The 17,712-nt window shown below is 31.6% G+C and overlaps 2 protein-coding genes across 3 annotated transcripts in view; both read right to left on the reverse strand.

Moving 5' to 3' along the window:
* Positions 1-243: 243 nt before the first annotated feature.
* On the reverse strand, positions 244-6,344 carry LOC105834235 (zinc finger protein 615). Its single transcript, XM_012676560.3, has 3 exons — positions 5,980-6,344; positions 3,983-5,512; positions 244-3,550 (listed from the first exon to the last, which is right to left on the reverse strand). The coding sequence occupies exons 1-3, from the start codon at positions 6,142-6,144 to the stop codon at positions 2,741-2,743; spliced, it is 2,505 nt and encodes an 834-aa protein (XP_012532014.1). The 5' UTR covers positions 6,145-6,344; the 3' UTR covers positions 244-2,740.
* A 5,769-nt stretch (positions 6,345-12,113) lies between these two features.
* LOC105834234 (mitochondrial carrier protein Rim2) overlaps positions 12,114-17,712 on the reverse strand; it is a 28,022-nt gene continuing 22,423 nt past the window's right edge. Inside the window, exons 5-7 of one of the 2 annotated variants that reach the window (XR_001138871.3) lie at positions 15,809-16,028; positions 12,949-13,401; positions 12,114-12,883 (exon numbers count right to left, since the gene is read on the reverse strand). Coding sequence is in view for 1 of the 2 variants with exons in the window: in XM_012676559.2 (XP_012532013.1) it covers positions 13,121-13,401; positions 15,809-16,028 (501 nt within the window). In the remaining variant the exon portion in view is untranslated. Of the gene's footprint in view, positions 13,402-15,808; positions 16,029-17,712 lie in introns of both variants that reach the window. The other variant, XM_012676559.2, reaches the window with a different exon arrangement.

Raw genomic sequence — 17,712 nt, forward strand, 5'->3', positions numbered from 1 at the left:
ACTTGACGTTGCGTGTCGCTACCGCGTTATAAATCGCTTGATTATAAAATCTAAAAATTTAAAATTTTAAAAACAAAAATTAAGAATAAGTGTTTTATTATTTTATATATTTTTTTATATAATATTTTAAATTACATTTTTTGATAAAATATACTTGCCCATGAAATGTTAATTTCTCCAATTTTATATATGTATGCGGGTTAATTGGTAGTATTTCTCTACCTAATAGCAACACAATATGTAGATGTTATAAAAATATATTTAAATTTATTTTATTTACATACTCTTGTTCTGAAATGTATCGTGTTTTATTTGACACATGCGAGACACAATCAAGATTATATTCACGATTTATCATTCTTTCCATTTAATACTTTGCGATCCACCGTGTAAGAAACTTATCTAAAAATAAAATATATTTAACTTTAATAGATACTTTTATGGCCGCATTCGCATTGGCGCTTACCGTGCTTTAAGCATCATTTTTTGTTGTTTATCAAATATTAAACAAAAATAAATAATACTTACAAGCACCATGAACGCTGAAGCAGATGCAACTTATATCAATACGTATTTATATAGTAAAAAATGTGCGACTCAATTCATATCATAATTGTAATTTGTTTCTTGTTTTTATAGCTGACTACTGAACTGGTGCAATACGTTAAAGTAAGACAAATATATTTTTTTCCATTCTAACTTATTATATCAGTTTAGCAACGCTACAAAGAATAGACCATCAGTCAAACGGGTATGTACAAAAGTAATATATATCAGGGTTTGGATGTAACGTATTACTATAACCGTTTAAACATTTTTTTTTCAATAATTTTTTTTCACTAATAAATGGATATTACTTTTTTTGTCTGTAATAGTAATGGTGATGTTACATTTTTAGAGTAACGGTAACAAATTTAGTTGTTACTTTTATCATTACTTTAAATTCTATTTATACTAATTTTAAATTTATATATGGAGAATGTCAGGCTCCGCTTCTGTTTCGGAACAATTGAATGTAATGATGAACAAAAGACTTATGCCGCGTTACCGTTACTGTAAAAATGTAACATCACCATTACTATATTACAGAAAAAAAACCTGTTATTTAGAAAAATGTTAAAGTGTGTGTGTGTGTGTGTATATTAACGCATCTTACCAGTGCTCAAAACATACAGTAATTGGCATACCAAATCATATATTACATAAAAACGATACTTACTTTTTCAGTCATAGAAACGATCTTTACTTTTTCAGTATGCTTAATTAAAATTTTATTTTTTATTGTTTTTGAACTTAATTTATAATAGATTTTAAAATAAATTTTTAATATGGCCGTAAATATTAGACTGCATCCTTAATAACAATATTAAAGTTTATAAATGATTAACATTTTTTATAAAAAGGAAAGATATTAATAAAAATTAGAAAAATTATTAGATAAATTTAAACTGTAGACAAACTTGTTGTATAGAGTTTAGTTTAGTGTTATAAGTTTAATATTGATTAATATTGATTATTAAATATAATGCAGTTTTAAGTCTAATATCTTCTTTTAACTTTATTAAAAAGCAACGTAAAATAAATCGTTACTTTTTAAATAACGGTTACTTTTATAAAGTAACAATTCAAACCCTGATATATATCATGGACCGCAAAGTGTTTAATTAGCGTTTATATACCTTTCTCTTTTTCTCTTCCTTTCTTTAATAAAGATTTTACAATCAGTCCAGTTATTCTATTTTCATATCCATGAATCTATTTATATACAAATTTTATATAGATATCTATTGAGATATATATTCCTAACTTCTTATAATTTTAACGTCAATAATCATTAACGTTAATAATCATTCTTTTCATCATATTTTTGTACATTATTATATCAAGACCTTTTAATTTCTATATAACCTGAGTCATCCGTGAAATACTACCGTATTTGCATGTTTGACGCAAACACACCATTTAGCCATTCTTACACTATATGTATTAATCACTCTCTTTAACAATAGATTCAAATCTTCTACATGAATTAAATATTTTTCTGGCTGTTAATGAATCTTTGATTTTTAAATTATTTACGAAATTTCCTCTTTCTATATATACTAGAGATGTGCAACCTATTCAAGTACGAATCGAATTAAATAGAATCAGATAAGATTCGATTCAAATTTGAATTATTGGTATTAAAAATTTAAGAGTTTAAACACGAACCACATCTATTGACAATTTTATAAAATCATATTTTCTACTTAAAAATAAAATAGTGCAGTTATGTTATTGAAATAAGATTTTAAGTAAAAAATATTGGATCTTTTTATACTAAAATTTTAATGTCAAGATTTTATATCATGTAGTTAATGTTATTTTTCTTACATATAAACATTTTTTTATTATTTGTACATTAAATTCAAATAACTAACAATAATGAGGTTAATTAATTAAAAGTTATGCTTTAACGATTAGATTCAATTCAAGTCAGATTTGTCGCTTTAATTTGATTCTATTCAATATCAAAAAATTCTGATTTTTCCTTACACATTACTAACATGCTACAGTAATTTTTAACATTATTTAACTTTTTTGACATTTTCCAAATCCACCGAACATTTTTTCATGTTTTTTTTTGTATTGTAAGATTATTAAATTAGTGTATCAAAACAAAATCACTGGGCAAAGATATTCAATCGACAATCGGCAAAGATATAAATCAAATAACGGATAATCAATGATCAATGCATTATTACATGTTTGGATAAATAGCATAATACGAGTTCTTAAATTGTTTTGAATTATATACATTCGGATCCTCTACGGTAAACGGTTGGATTACGTTGGTAGGCATTGTTTTTTGATTGTGCACATTTGTTACCATGTATTGCGGAGTGGATACTACTTGACCAACAGTTGCCTCGTCCAGCTTCCTCTGGGAATAGATCAGCAACTGCGGCATGGACGTGTCGTTTTGCTGGGGTACGTTGTCCGCCGTGGACACCGCAAACGCGGTCGTCGAGCTGGACAACTGTTGCGCCTTACACTTCTTCGTGTGTGCATACAACGATCCGGCATTGTTGTACCTCTTCGTGCAGAGTTTACACGCATATGGTCGTTGACCAGTATGTGTGTATGTGTGTTCGTTCAGCGAGGTCAGCCGCCGGAAAGACTTGGTACAGATATTGCAATGATACTTGGCCTCACCAGTATGCATAGTGATGTGACGTGCCAGAGTGTTGGCCCGAGCAAACGCCCTGCTGCAGTATTGACAGATATACGGCTTCTCACCGCTGTGAGTTCTCAAATGCAGTTGCAGATACGTGCTCTTGGTGAAGGCACGACTGCACACGTTACATACGTACGGCTTGATGCCAGTGTGCGTACGCATATGTGCCACCAGCGAGCCACTCTGAGCGAAACATTTGCTACATTTCTCGCAAAGAAACCGTTTCTGCGGATCTTTCACTCGTTTATGCCTTTCTATGTGGTTTGCCAAAGATTGAGCCTGTACGAATGCTTTTGGACAGAGTGCACATTTGTGTGGCCTATTATGTCGGTCCTGCAACGAGAAAACAAATCGTTGGGACCATATTAGAAATGTAAATTTTTGCAGACATAAATAGAGATATAAAATAATTTTATTTTTATTATTGTATATTATACAGAGTGTCTCTCTTCGAATGTTTCCTAGACTTGAACATTTTTGTTAGAAAATACATATTTTTCGAGATATTAGTAAAATATAATAATAAAATATTTATAAATAACCATGAAAAATTTAATAGGCTAACTTTTTAAGGAAATATTTTTCAATCCATATTTATAGGAAATTTTTTGTTCAGAATTAAATTTTCTATAAAATTTCAAAATCTGGCTGGAACGTTCGAGAACATACATATTATATAAATAGTATAATAGTCATTTCATTATTGTTTTTATGCAAATAAATATATGTGACTTGTATAAATAAAATTACGCAGAATAAACTTGCCTTCTTTCGATTCTCAGAATTCTCGTTGATTTTACTCTCATCTTCCTCGTCATCAACCTCGTCGTCAGTATTACCAAATATTTCCTCTTTGTGTTTTGACTGTTCGTGATCCTTTAACTTATCGATCCTTGAAAATCCTTTACCGCATGTTGAACAATTAAATTTCAAGCCGCTGTGCGTCGAGATGTGCCTCTTCAGATTTCTTTTTGTAGCAAAAAGTTTACCACATTGTGTACATTGCAGACTTTCAATCGGCAAATCGCTATCATCATCATCCTCCTCTTCCTCCTCCTCCTCGGATTCGTTTTCCTTGATCGTCGTCGGCATTTTGTCCTTTTGTTCGCTTGTTGTCTTACTCACCGACTGATCGAGCACGTCGTCCGACATATCGACATTATTATATTCGGCGTGACTTTTAGCGTGAGATAAAAATGACTTTTGATATATAAATTGCTTCGAGCAGACCTTGCACGTAAACTTGAAGTTTTTCTTCTCCTCTCTCATCCCGTCCACCACGTTGCCGCTTCTCGTGACCTTCGCCGACATTTTATTCGCCTGCTTCTCGTCATCCTGTGATGCTTTATTATCTGCCACCTGTGCCTCGTGACACAATAACATGTGGCTCTTCAATTTGTCAATATTCGAGAACTGCTTGTCGCACACAACGCACACGTAGCGCAGCTTCATCTTGTGCTTGTGGACGTTCATGTGTCGCTGCAACGCCACTTTCGTCGCGAACGATTTGATGCAGTGCGGACACTTTTGTCTAGTCGTCCTGTTTATGAGCGGCTTCTCCTCATCGTCGCTGCAATTTCCAATTTCACTTTTAGTATCTCGATTGTCTTCTGCGCCCAACTCTGTAAAATTCTCCTTCAAAACATCATGGTCAGAGAAATGCTCTAAAATTATGTCATTCTTAATTTCGACTTTTGTATCATCCCTATTTTCATTTTCTGTTACACTTCCCGATGTCTCGTTGTCCTCAGGCAACATTAACTGCTCCTGTTTGCATCCATCTTCCGTCAATGAACTGGATAATGAAGGAACAACTGAATGCTCGGCTGCATCCTCCAGGTGCGTTTCGCGACACAATGCTTCCATTATTTCAACATTATGTACATTCTCTTCAAGGGTACTATACGATATATTCTTTCCAATTAGTTCCATATTTTCCTCTGCCTTTTGCATAAACTTGTGATGATTTATATGAGATTCATTATTAATCGTCACATGAGGCTGAACAGCAGTCGTGTCAAAAGTAACAATATTGTGAGATGAGTAAATGTCCTGCTCTATGACATGATTATCCTTTTTACAGGACACCACATTAGATACAACATCCGCAATATCCTTGATCATCATGGCATCCTTTGAGTGTTTGTCGATCGGCACAGATTGAACCTGCAACTTCAGAATCTGACGTAGTCTCACGTCGGCATTCTGAATTTGACATCTGAAGTCGTAGGACACATCAAGCAGATGATTGCAGGATAAACAAATGGCAGTTGGTAGTCCATCTCCCTCCTCTACCTACGATTTATGAAAATTTCAATGTAGTTTCACCTTGGAGAGATACTTTAGTTTGAAAAAAACAATAAGACATGTATGAATCTTAAATAAACGGTATTGTAAGTAGTTTATAGTGGCACTGTTTACAATGTTTACATCATAACAAGAAGCTAAATTGAGCAAAATTGTTAGGTAGAATTACTTGTGTACGGTGAACTTTATATTAAAATAAAAGGAACAGGCCACAAGATAGTCCCCTGACCTCGAAATCCCTGTTAATTCCCCGAAATTGGCGTAAACATTATCCAAACAACGGCATCGAGAAGTCAACGGACAGAAATTCTCTAAAGACTCAAATGGGTTCCAGAATGGGTCATGCAAACATCAACGGATGCGACAGAAAAATACCAACGCGTCGTATCCGAAGGGATGGTTTTCGAAGATTTAAAAGGAAGGTGTAAGTTGGGGAAAATAAAAGGAGAGCTAACCTGCACGGCGGCGATGGCCATCAGCTTCTCTGGTATCCCGCCGTCATCGCGGAAGAGCTGGCACGCCTCCGTGCAGGACTTGAGGCAGATGCGGCACTCGTCACCCACGAGCCGCTCCACGTATGCTGTGCTATTCACCATCGCGTCATCGTTCGGGACCGCCATCGATATACGGGGGCGGTAATCGGTTGACCCGCGGGACAATACGGCCAGTATTGTCGCTACATCCAGAGAGAGGGAAGTCTGATTGTGAGCTGTCTGAGAGCGTGGCCACGGTCGCAATTTAGCTGTGACATAGAGTACCTATAGTAAGAGTTAAGATAAACCGTCGCCATTTACAGGTGAATTAACGTTAACACAGATTTGGTAACACTGATTTTGATTGCGGCCCACTTAGGCCCGGTTCCACAACTTACGGTTAAATTAACTGGCCGATTATTCCATTGAAATTGACCAATCGTATTTGTCGTTAAGCAAAATTAACAAATACGATTGGTCAATTCTAATGGAATAATCGGCCAGTTAATTTAACCGTGAGTTGTGGAACCGGACTTTAATGCTATAACTACTTTCAAGCATTATATTGACCAATCGGAATACAGAATTCAACTAATTGACCAATCAAACAATACTTCGACCGCAGCCTTTATTATATTGGTCATACTGAGTTTATCATATTTAAGGCCATCACACAATGCCAGGCAACAGGCAATAGGAACAGAAATAATGAAAGAGAGAAAAAAATCTTCTCTCTTTTTCTCTTTCTTTATTTCCTGTTTCTATTGCTTGTTGCCTGGCATTGTGTGATGACCTTTAGGACCGATTTCACCAACTCCAGTTATCTTAACCGGCCGGTTATTCCATTGGAATTGACCAATCGTATTTGTCATTAAGCAAAATTAACAAATGCGATTGGTCAATTCCAAACGCGCACGCGAACACTTCACTCAAAACCGAAGGCAAACGCACGATGCCGCGCTTTACACATGATGAATACGATCTCTGCTACATACGATCTCACATGGCTCGTGTATCGTTTGCTAGCACGACGGCACTCTCAACACAACACCGTTGGACTGTTCTTTTTCGCTGCACTGCTACACTGGTGCAATAAGTTAGAGTGAGAAAAAATATTTTTGTCTTACTTTAATCTATTACCAGTGCAGCAGTGCACAGCAGTGCAGCGAAAAAGAACAAGCCACGTACCTGCATAACACCGCACAATTCAATTCTGAACACGCGAGACACGCACGGAGTCGACAGAGCGTCTGACCGGCGCTGGAGTGGCATACGTGACTGCTGCGCGGAGCAACGAAGCAACATGGCGGCAGCGGTGCGCAGGCGCGACTCAACAAGTCGGTCGCCTAGCAACGCCGAGTGCTTTACGCCATGTTGCTCTGCGCTCCAGCGCCGGTTGAACGTTCTGTCGAGTCCGTGCGTGTCTCGCGTGTTCAGAATTGATTGTGCGCAGGTACGGCGTTGTGTTGAGAGTGCCGTCGCGCCAACAGACGACCCGCGAGCCATGTGAGATCGTACATAACAGAGGTTGTTTTCATGTGCAAATCGCGGCATCGTGCCTTCGGTTTCGAGTGAAGTATTTGCTCGAAAGGGATACGTTCGATAGAATATCGCGAGTGCCAATTAAGTGAAGTGCTACCAGTCATCGTGCGAGCATACGAAATAGAAAATTCTCTAAACGAATTTGTCTCCGTTCGTTTTATCTCGGCGCGTAATTTTCATTCAACCGCTTTCTTCGGCCTGCGTTTCCACGAAGTTACGTGATGTCATGCCACTTTCGTGCCATGTTGATTTTCGCCGCCAATCAGACGAGCCGTCCTTTTCACGTATTTTTTCAAATGTAACGGTCGCGCCAAGTAAAATTCTCGCGCGTGGTTTACGTTTTACTCGTGTGTGATACATTATCCGTAATATCGGGAGTGCCGAATAAAGTATCGGGCGATCGTTATTAGTGTGCGGTTCGAGAATAGCAGGATGATGTCAGCAGAAAGCGGCATCCATGGAGCGACTCGGTATTAAATATACTATTTTTTCAAGTGATATATATTTCTTTACCTGCTTTTGGTTTTGAGTTTAGGAATAATATTTATCACATTTTCAGAATCAAAACCGGAAAAGGAATGTAGCAGTAGCAGCAGCATCAGCAGCAGGAGCAGCGACAACAATCGGTGAGTGAATTTTTATCTAATCAATTAATTGAATTTATATTATGTATATGTGGTATTGCACATTTATAGAACACGATTATGCACATTTGCATAAAACAGATTAAAAATATGAATGCATATAATTGTAAAATTTACGGGTATAGCATGAAACAGAATCAAATAAATGTGGACATAGCATAGAAGAGATCCAAAAAGTCATGAACATTACTTACGGGATTCATAGATATTTGACTACATAGTTCAATGTGCACATTTTGTGCACCACATAGAGACGCTGATAGATGAAAACACCTTAATTAAAACGACGCGATGACCGCTCTCAGGTTCCTTTCTGGTACTACTGTAGACAATGTAGAAAATATAAATTATCTCATATGTAATAACATATAAATATTATCTCAAATAATAATTAAATATATTAATATTACTTTAAAAAAATATGTATTACGTTGTTGACAATATACGGTTAAATACCATAAAGATTATCATCTTGTATTAAGACTATTGTTTTTTACATTTAATTCTTATTTTATACTTATTTTATAAAGATATATTATTTAATTTTGTGATATTAATTTAGGAGAAGTATATTTTTCTGAGTAGCTTATATATTAATAAATACATAAAAAGATAAAGGCCAAACATTTTTGAGTTTTTTTATTTTTTTATGGGCACATTCTACTTTCAAACACTAAATATTTGTAACAAATATCACCTTATGAAATGTTAAAGAAATAAAATGGTGATAAAATAAAAACTTTTGAGGCAACTTTTGATAAAAAAAGAATTTTAAGTGAATGTCTTCACATAGTGTACTTTTATTTTACTCTTTATTGATATACTTATATACACACATAAATTTATTCGTACATATTATAGTTTATTTACTGGGTATCATAAACTTATATACATACAGGATACCCTGTAATCGATAATACAATCGGAAAGGTATTCCTACATAAAAAAATAAAGTGAAAATGTACAATAATTTTTTACATGTATGAGGTTTCGTTTCGAGAAAGTCATTTTGTGAATTTAACACCGGCACTTCTCTTTGTTTAGACTTGAAGAAGTTTGATTAACATTTTGTTTTGAATCTCATTGAATTCTTATTCCAGCAATCTACTCGCGAACACGAATAAAGTTAAAAATGAAAATTAAAAGAGAATAAGATATTCTATGTAAAAAATAAAGATGGTATTTTATATTATATATATATACATATATTTCCCGAAACTTAATTTTTTATTTTTTAAAGATGCTACCGCAGTTACAAAATCTTGCATATATTTATTTATGCATTGATTTTCTCACGCTACGCTAAATAATTGTACGTCAGTCTTTAACGAAACACTCGCTTTTCGTAAATACACGAAATATTTCTCTCTCACGCTCATTTGTTCACTCATTCATTTTCTCTCTTTTCTCTTTGTATTTTTCATTATTTGCAGTTTCTTTCGTTAGAAAAATTCATTGCTTATTCCAATTTTATTTATCTCTGAATCCCTATATCTAATATCCGCACACGCTTTACAACTTGGCACACACATCCAGTTTTGACATACCTTAGCGATTCTTTAAAAGGTACAGGATATTCTTATGACGCAAATGACTATATTCACGACTAATAACAGCCTGGCACTTAGAATCTGCATCCCTAGAGCATACAATTTACAATTGATAACGATATTATAGAAGTCTCAACAAGATGTCAACAATTAACGTATCAATCACATACAGTGTTCTAAAAGTCGCATATATCTTAAACATATTCCTTAGACTTCATCTTTGAGAAAAATTAAATTAGAAAGCACGTAAAAACTTTCAATTGTAGATATTAATTTTATTAACGATAATTATACTTCATTAAAAGTCTAAATTAATTGTGAAATATAAGTAAATAATTTTTTTCTTGAAAACACTTTTCTTGTTTCTAAACCTAATTAAGTACGACTTATAGAACAAAGTATATAAATTCTATTGTACAACCTGTATCGATAAACGCCAAGCTCCACAAGTAATAAAATAGACACAAGAATAAAATCAAATCACAGCTTCTTTATGTATAATATAAAGATTTTTTTCTAGATAACCAGTGAAATGTACGTATATGTTAAGCTATAAATTCCTTATTCTCAGTTTGCTCAGAATCTTGGCATATTGATCGATCAATACTAATATACATATGTTACTGTGATTTCAGAAAATAATATGTAAATGTACAATATAACATAAACTTTTGAATATCAAACATATTCTGTACCAACATATCGAATATATAAAATTTGATTCTAGAACGCGTTGACGGCAAATTGTTAAAATATGTAACTTTATTATCTAGTTATTGTGCAGAAATAAAAATATCTATTGTAATAATTGGTAATTAATAAAATTCTAATGAAATGGCACGCATTTGGAAATATAAAAATATCATAATAAAATATGTAAACATTTTAAATTAAAATTAAAATCTTTTATTATGCTTCAATAAAAATAAAAGATTACTTAAAATAAAAGCTGGATAAATTGAAAGATATTGTTTTCTAACAATTGTTACATGGTTTTATTTCAAGAGAAAAAATTGACGTATCATGAAACAATTCCTGTAGAAATCTTAAAGTCGATAAACCCGCTTTTTGTAGTACTCCATCCTACAAAAATAGCCACATATGTCCCAAGAAGAGTTGTTAACTATTTCATGTGTCATAACAGATCTGTATGAAATACATTAAGTGTATTGATGATGGTTTCATGTTCTTGTAATACTCTTTTAGTTCTCTTGTGAAAGATCATATATCATATGATGTTACATAACTAATTAATTTAATATATGAACGTATGTAAATGTACATAGCTAAAGCCTACAGTTCGATATGTACACAACGTAGCGATAATTTTCTACATAAATAAAATGGAAATATCAGAACAGCCTAACACACGTAAGTTCTTCGATAAGTAATTCTAACAATTAACATTGTTGCTTTTGTTTCTAAGAGTGAGTTAAAACGTATATGGATTTATTAAGAACTGATTGTATTTTATCGCATATTAGTGAAATATCGGTGAGAAAATTTACAATACCAAAATTTAGTTTAAAGTATAAGGAAATATAATAAAATTAGAGTGAAATAAAAAAAAAGATCGAACGCCATGATAAAATGAAATTGAATTTATTGAAAAACTTTTTATAAAATTTTATAAAGTGTAGGAGGTAGTTTCAAAGATTTCTGAAATTTTTCATTTTTCTGAGGAATACTAATAAATACCTAATAATTTATTTACATTTTTAATAAAAAAAAATCGTTAAAAAATTATGCATTTTCTTCAAAATATACTTCGTGTTTTTTTCATTAGTTATGCGATTTTGCAAAGTTACTGAAAATATTCTCAAGAATTGCATTTAAAAAAACCATGCAAGAAATATCCTATTCAACAGCAAAAACAAAGTTTCTTCAATGTTATGAAGTGTTTTTATTGTCTTGTCATCATTTGCTTACAACAACATAATGTTGCGGTATTTCTATCGAATTCAAATTTAAATGTACATATTGTTCAGTTTATACTACAGATATTATATTAGTCAATTCCAGAAATTTTTTGAAATTGTCTCGTACATAATTCAAATGTATTAATAACAGAATGTAATAATGTAATAATAAACGAATATCAGCATAACAAATATATAAACAATTTATGAGGAATTATAGTTATATACAGCGTTCAATATAGTCAAAATTTAATAATTTTATAAATGTATTATTTGTGATAACATTTCGTGGGTATCAAAATAATTTAATTCTTTCTTATGATTTTCAACATTGCTGTGCCTGATATAATATCACTTAAAATTTAACTGGGATATATAAAACAAAAAATAATTCTTTTATACATATTGATCAAAATTTATACATATTCAAATATTTATCACAATTTTACAAACGCATATGATTTTTACTAAAGTCCTAGAATTTCAGACAACACAATGTCCAAAATCGGGGCATAAGACGTCTTTCGGACACTTTAAAAATATGATTAAGATATCTTTAAGATGTTGTATGCCTTGATTTTGAACATTATGCTCTCTGAGATAAAAGTGCCGGAATTTTTAAGAAAAATGAACTTACAATATTTTATTTACAATTAGAGCAAGTTTAATCAATTTCTAGTAAAAATATTTCACTTCAAGCAACTGAAAAATCAAAACTGTTATAAACTTAGAAGTCGCTATATATTTGCTATACATTTGCTGCTCTCTCACCGAGCATTGTACAATACAAATATTAATTTCAAAGTCTAATTTTGTATCTTTTGTTTTTAATTTTAATTTTTTTTCTTATAAACAAAAAAAATGAGAAAAGAAGCGAGATGCAAGGAAAACTGCAAATCATGGAAAAAAAATATCAGAATCAGAATCCTTAGATCAGAGACCTAAAGTTTATAGTGACTCTTACACAATGAGCCTCACACTTTGGATTCGAAGTGAGTTTTATTTCTGGAGTAGAGAATAATCTTGCCTCCAGTAAACCTTAATATGTAACACAAGCTCATTTTTCGTGGTATTCACGCATGTTTATATTTTCGTGAACAAAAAGCGAAGTCTCAGCCATCATCTATTCGATGCTAAAAAAATCTGCTTTCCTTAATTTCTCTTTTCTTTCCCTTACCCCTCTCTCTTTTTCTCCCTGCAGCGGGCCCGTGTCTGGATATGTACATGCTATCTGAAAGGAGGAAGGGCTACTTTTTGCTATACTTTTAGAGTACAGTGCGACCAAAGAGCTGGTACCTTTTTGAGTACCCCTGGAGCAGTGATTAAGGGCATCAAACGCATATCCAACTGTTCTCGATGCGTCTAGACGTGCAATTAGATCTTAGAATGCTGCCCCGAGTATGTGCAGTATTCACCTACTGGAGAAGAAGTGATTGATGGCTCTTTACTCAGGAGCCGTAAGCAAGTCCTAGGCCAGCTCTCTCTTCGCTTTAGCTTCGTTGTAGAATTCCGACGTCACATCGGTACTGGATGTTGTTACCGTAACTGGCCGGAAGTGTCGGGTCAGAACGTATACTACCGCCTCATATGTTGCCATTATAATAGCGGTGTTTGGAATCTGTCGGATCAGTTGAGTACCAAGGCCTCGATAGAGACCTTTTGTGCCCTCTTCCACCCACACAGTGTTCAAGGTTTGCCAAAATGTGCGATATTTGGTGCCTTCTTCCCTTAATCGGGTCCTAGCAACTTCTAAATAGAACAGAGAATATGATTAATATCTTTAACCGTGCATCCAATTTATAAAATGATTAGTAGAATGATAAATATACTTCTGACTGATAAAATGTGTTACTTGTATAAATTTTTTTAAACTCAAGATTATCTAAAATTGAAATTAAAATTTCAACATTATATACACATTGTTCAGTTACAATTTGTATCACCTAATTTCGCAAATTTTTTAAAATTGCCTCAAACTAATTCAAATATATTAATAACAGAATATCAGCATAACAAACATTTTCAACATTAGATAAAGAACTTTTATTCTTCAATTTTTCAGATTAAAATTTTGATAATTATATATACTAATATTAATTATATAAATGTAATTTTAAAAAATTTGTAAGTAGAACTTTTGGGTTCCTTTGCATTAGCAAAATGTAATTTTTTTATTAATATATTTTAATAAATAGAATAAATTTGTAAAATGTATCGGAAATGTACAATCATAAAATTGATTTTCTTTTGTAATTCTCGGAAAACAGCCCAATATACATATACATTGGTGCAAAAAAAAAAAAAAAAAACGAAACAAATATTTTGATTGAATTTTTAGGCAATCTTCAAAGTGAATCTCCAACTTTGTGAAAAATCATCCAAATTACATGAACTTTTTTTTAAATTAAAGAGCAAAGACTCTACTTTAAGAATTCCTAGGCGAAAGTTTGATTTGTTAAGTGTGACTTTTTTGTATCGCATGAAAACCAAACATGGTTTTTTTTTATTGAAAAAAGTAAAAGTTTGTTATTATTTTTCATAAGTTTCTTGTTAAAATCTTGCTAATGTTAATCCAGATTCTTAAAGTTCATTCTTTTCTAAGCAATTTAAAAAAAAGGAAAATGTCGATACGATGTTTTGTGTTGATTATACACGAGTTTGAAATTTGCACTGCATTTTAGCGTATTTTAGCGAATAAATACAGTATTCTTTGGATACCACGAAACGGTATCAATATAATATTGCATATTGATTTTATTGTTGTTTAACTCAATCATACCGCCGTTATCAGAGCGACCCAATGTGCACCACGTGGAGATTGACGATCGGATTTTGCACATCATGTGGCTCTGAAATTCATCGATGGAAATTTGCTGATCTGAACATAACGGATAGCTAACGCGCCAATTTTACTGAAGTCAACAGAAGGTTCGTCATTTTAGCAGCCTGCTAAGACCACACATAAATGTACACATATTCATACATAAAAAATAAAAATTCGAATTTTATTTAAAAAATCGGCTCTTTTCATATGTGTAAAATTCGATCGTCAACCTCCACGTGGTGCACATTAGGTCACTCTGATGACGGTGGTATAATTGAGTTAAACAATAAAATTAATGTGCAATATCATATTGATACCGTTTCATGGTATTCAAAGGAATACTGTATTTATTCGCTAAAATACCCTAAAATACAGTGCAAATTTCAAACTTGTGTATAATCAACAAAAAACATCGTATCAACATGTTCATTTTTTTTTAATTGCTTAGAAAAGAATGAACTTTAAGAATCTTGATTAATATTAACAAGATTTTAACGAGAAACTTGTGAAAAATAATAACAAACTTTTACCTTTTTCAATAAAAAAAAAACATGTTTGGTTTTCGTGCGATACAAAATTTGCAAAATAATTTCGAGTGTAGTGTAATAATATAGTAATACAAATCCAATACTACATTTTATTCAAACAATCAGAACACCATTAACATTTCGATAGTTATAATACGTAACTACACACCGAGAATCTTTCACGCATTATAGATATAAATGTTGTTATCTTACACCAAGAGAATCTTTAGGCAATAAGCAGAGAAAGAAATCTCATCAATAGAATCAGAATATTGAGAAAACTATTTATTATAATTTGTATGTTTTATTAATAAATTCACCATTGGTCACTACCGATATTAAATTTTTCATTTATTTCAATAATTGATAATTATTGTTAATAACGTAGTTTATACGAAAAAATAAAAAACTGCAAAAATAAAATAAGTCGTTAAGCAATCCATATATCACGACGTAAAAAGTTAAACTTATAATTATATCGTTATAAGCTACATTTCTTTCAATTTTTTTCTCCAATCCAAATAATTACCAAATAGTAATTCTCTTCATTTATAGAGCTAAACATTCTTAATTATTGATATAAATTTGTTTCTGTTATCAAATATCAAAATTAATATATCATAAATTAATAATACAAGTATAAAAAAATATGAAAAGTTAACTAAATTATTACAATTAGGAAACTATGTAAATTGTCTATTAAACTGGAATATAAAATATTTATTCTTCTCTTTAAAAAACGTGAATTTACTTCGAGTTCCATAAACTCATATATGTATTATATAATAACATATAATATTTTTACCGTGAGGATAGGCAACAGTTGACGCTATCGTTTTTGAAAATGAGCCTGCCACCATAAATTCAATGAAATCGCGGAACGTCTTCCTATCATCTGTTTGAGAAGCTCGCGACCTATGTGTAGCTAGCCACGCCTTCACAGCTTCGTATATCACAAAGTGTATCACAGTCTCACTTATGCCTACATAGGATGCCACGATACCTTTGTAGAATCCCAGGATACCCTACAAAAAGTAATTAGATATTAAAAATAATTATATGTATATATAAATGTCATAATGTTTAACCTAATTATTATAATGATTAAAACTAATTTATTTCGATGTGTATATGCAATATTTTCTCAAATTTTAAAACTGCAATAAAAAATAGTTTAATCTTTTTAAATTTACACTTTGTTCTAAATCCATAATATTAAAAAAAAGTCAAAAAAGATAACAGACAGAAAATTAAATTTTATTACACAAAATTAATTAATAAAACAAATTGTTAAAATGAAAATTTTTAGCAGCTAAATAGTTTACTATTAATAATTACTGTAAAGTATGCAAAAACAACACAATTACACGATAACAATTATATTATTTGTATTATACAGATATACTTTAATATTGATATCGTAAAATTATACACAATTTTCACATATAAAAGTTAATCTTTGAATAATAAAATAATAGCAATCAAAAGCGATGTGACATCTTTTATCAAAATGATATTTTTGCGGGTCTGAATATAAGGATCCAAAAGAGGTAACACGTGATAATTGCATGCTTGGTTAAAGATAGTATTAAATCGTATCTGTGATAAGAAAGCTAAAACATTTCAGATGCTATTCGTAATTTCACGATTCAGAGATGTGTGCCGATAATAAATCAATATTAAACACAAACAGATAAAAAATATTTTTAATAGAGAGTCCCATTAATTTAACCAGGTAATTATCATCTTATCAATTCAATTTAGAATCCAAATTGTAAAGTGTGAAAATTATTTATTATGTATTCATATGATTTATTAACTTGTACATCAATTTTTCAAAATGTTAATTTTTTATTTATTTTAAACAAAATTAGCAAAGTAGTAAAAAATATTCTAAGAACACATAAAGAGAAAATATTGTCCATGTAAATCATTATAGTTAGAACGTGCAAATTAAAAAATTGTTTAAATTTACAAACGCAAATATGTTGTCAACAATTTTTTTAATTTACGCACTGTTAATTGTAACGGCTCATATCAAGACTTCTATATTCGTTTCACAATACTATTGAAGAGTATATATAATATTTATACGTATTTTTCTTTTTTCGGAATTGTTGGTTATATTATTCTAAATACTTTCTATTATTCTAAATTATTTCTATTAATAATAATTTCAAATTTTATATATACTTTCCTTGTAATATATGCAAATAATTGTTACATCAATTTCGATTAATTCATAATTATTTTCTATACTCGTAATTGTACCATAAATATTATATAAAGTTTATATAAAACTGTACTTTGTACATTTACGTCAATTTGGATTTCCAATTTTATGCACGAATCTACACAATGATGTACAAGATGATGATGGGATATACAGATTTATTAACACAAGCATTATTCAACATATAGAGCGTGGAATTTTCCAAGATATTTTTGACATGCTATTCGTAGTCGTACTATTCATGGTGCCAGTTTTAAAGCTGGCTCGATTCCGGCGTGTCAAATGCAATTTCAGTACATGTATGTGTATAACTTGGGTGTGTGAAGTTGGCACCCCTATGGTACAAAATCGTAGTTCTGTTAAGAGTTCTGAATTATTCAGAACTAAAGGAAGAGTTCCTGATAGGTTTAAAAAAGAGTTCCGTTCGTTATAACATGGAACTCACACTTTGAAAAATGGGGGTGCCAACTTCACAC

This window comes from Monomorium pharaonis, chromosome 2 (assembly GCF_013373865.1).
Source record: "Monomorium pharaonis isolate MP-MQ-018 chromosome 2, ASM1337386v2, whole genome shotgun sequence".
NCBI lineage: Eukaryota > Metazoa > Arthropoda > Insecta > Hymenoptera > Formicidae > Monomorium > Monomorium pharaonis.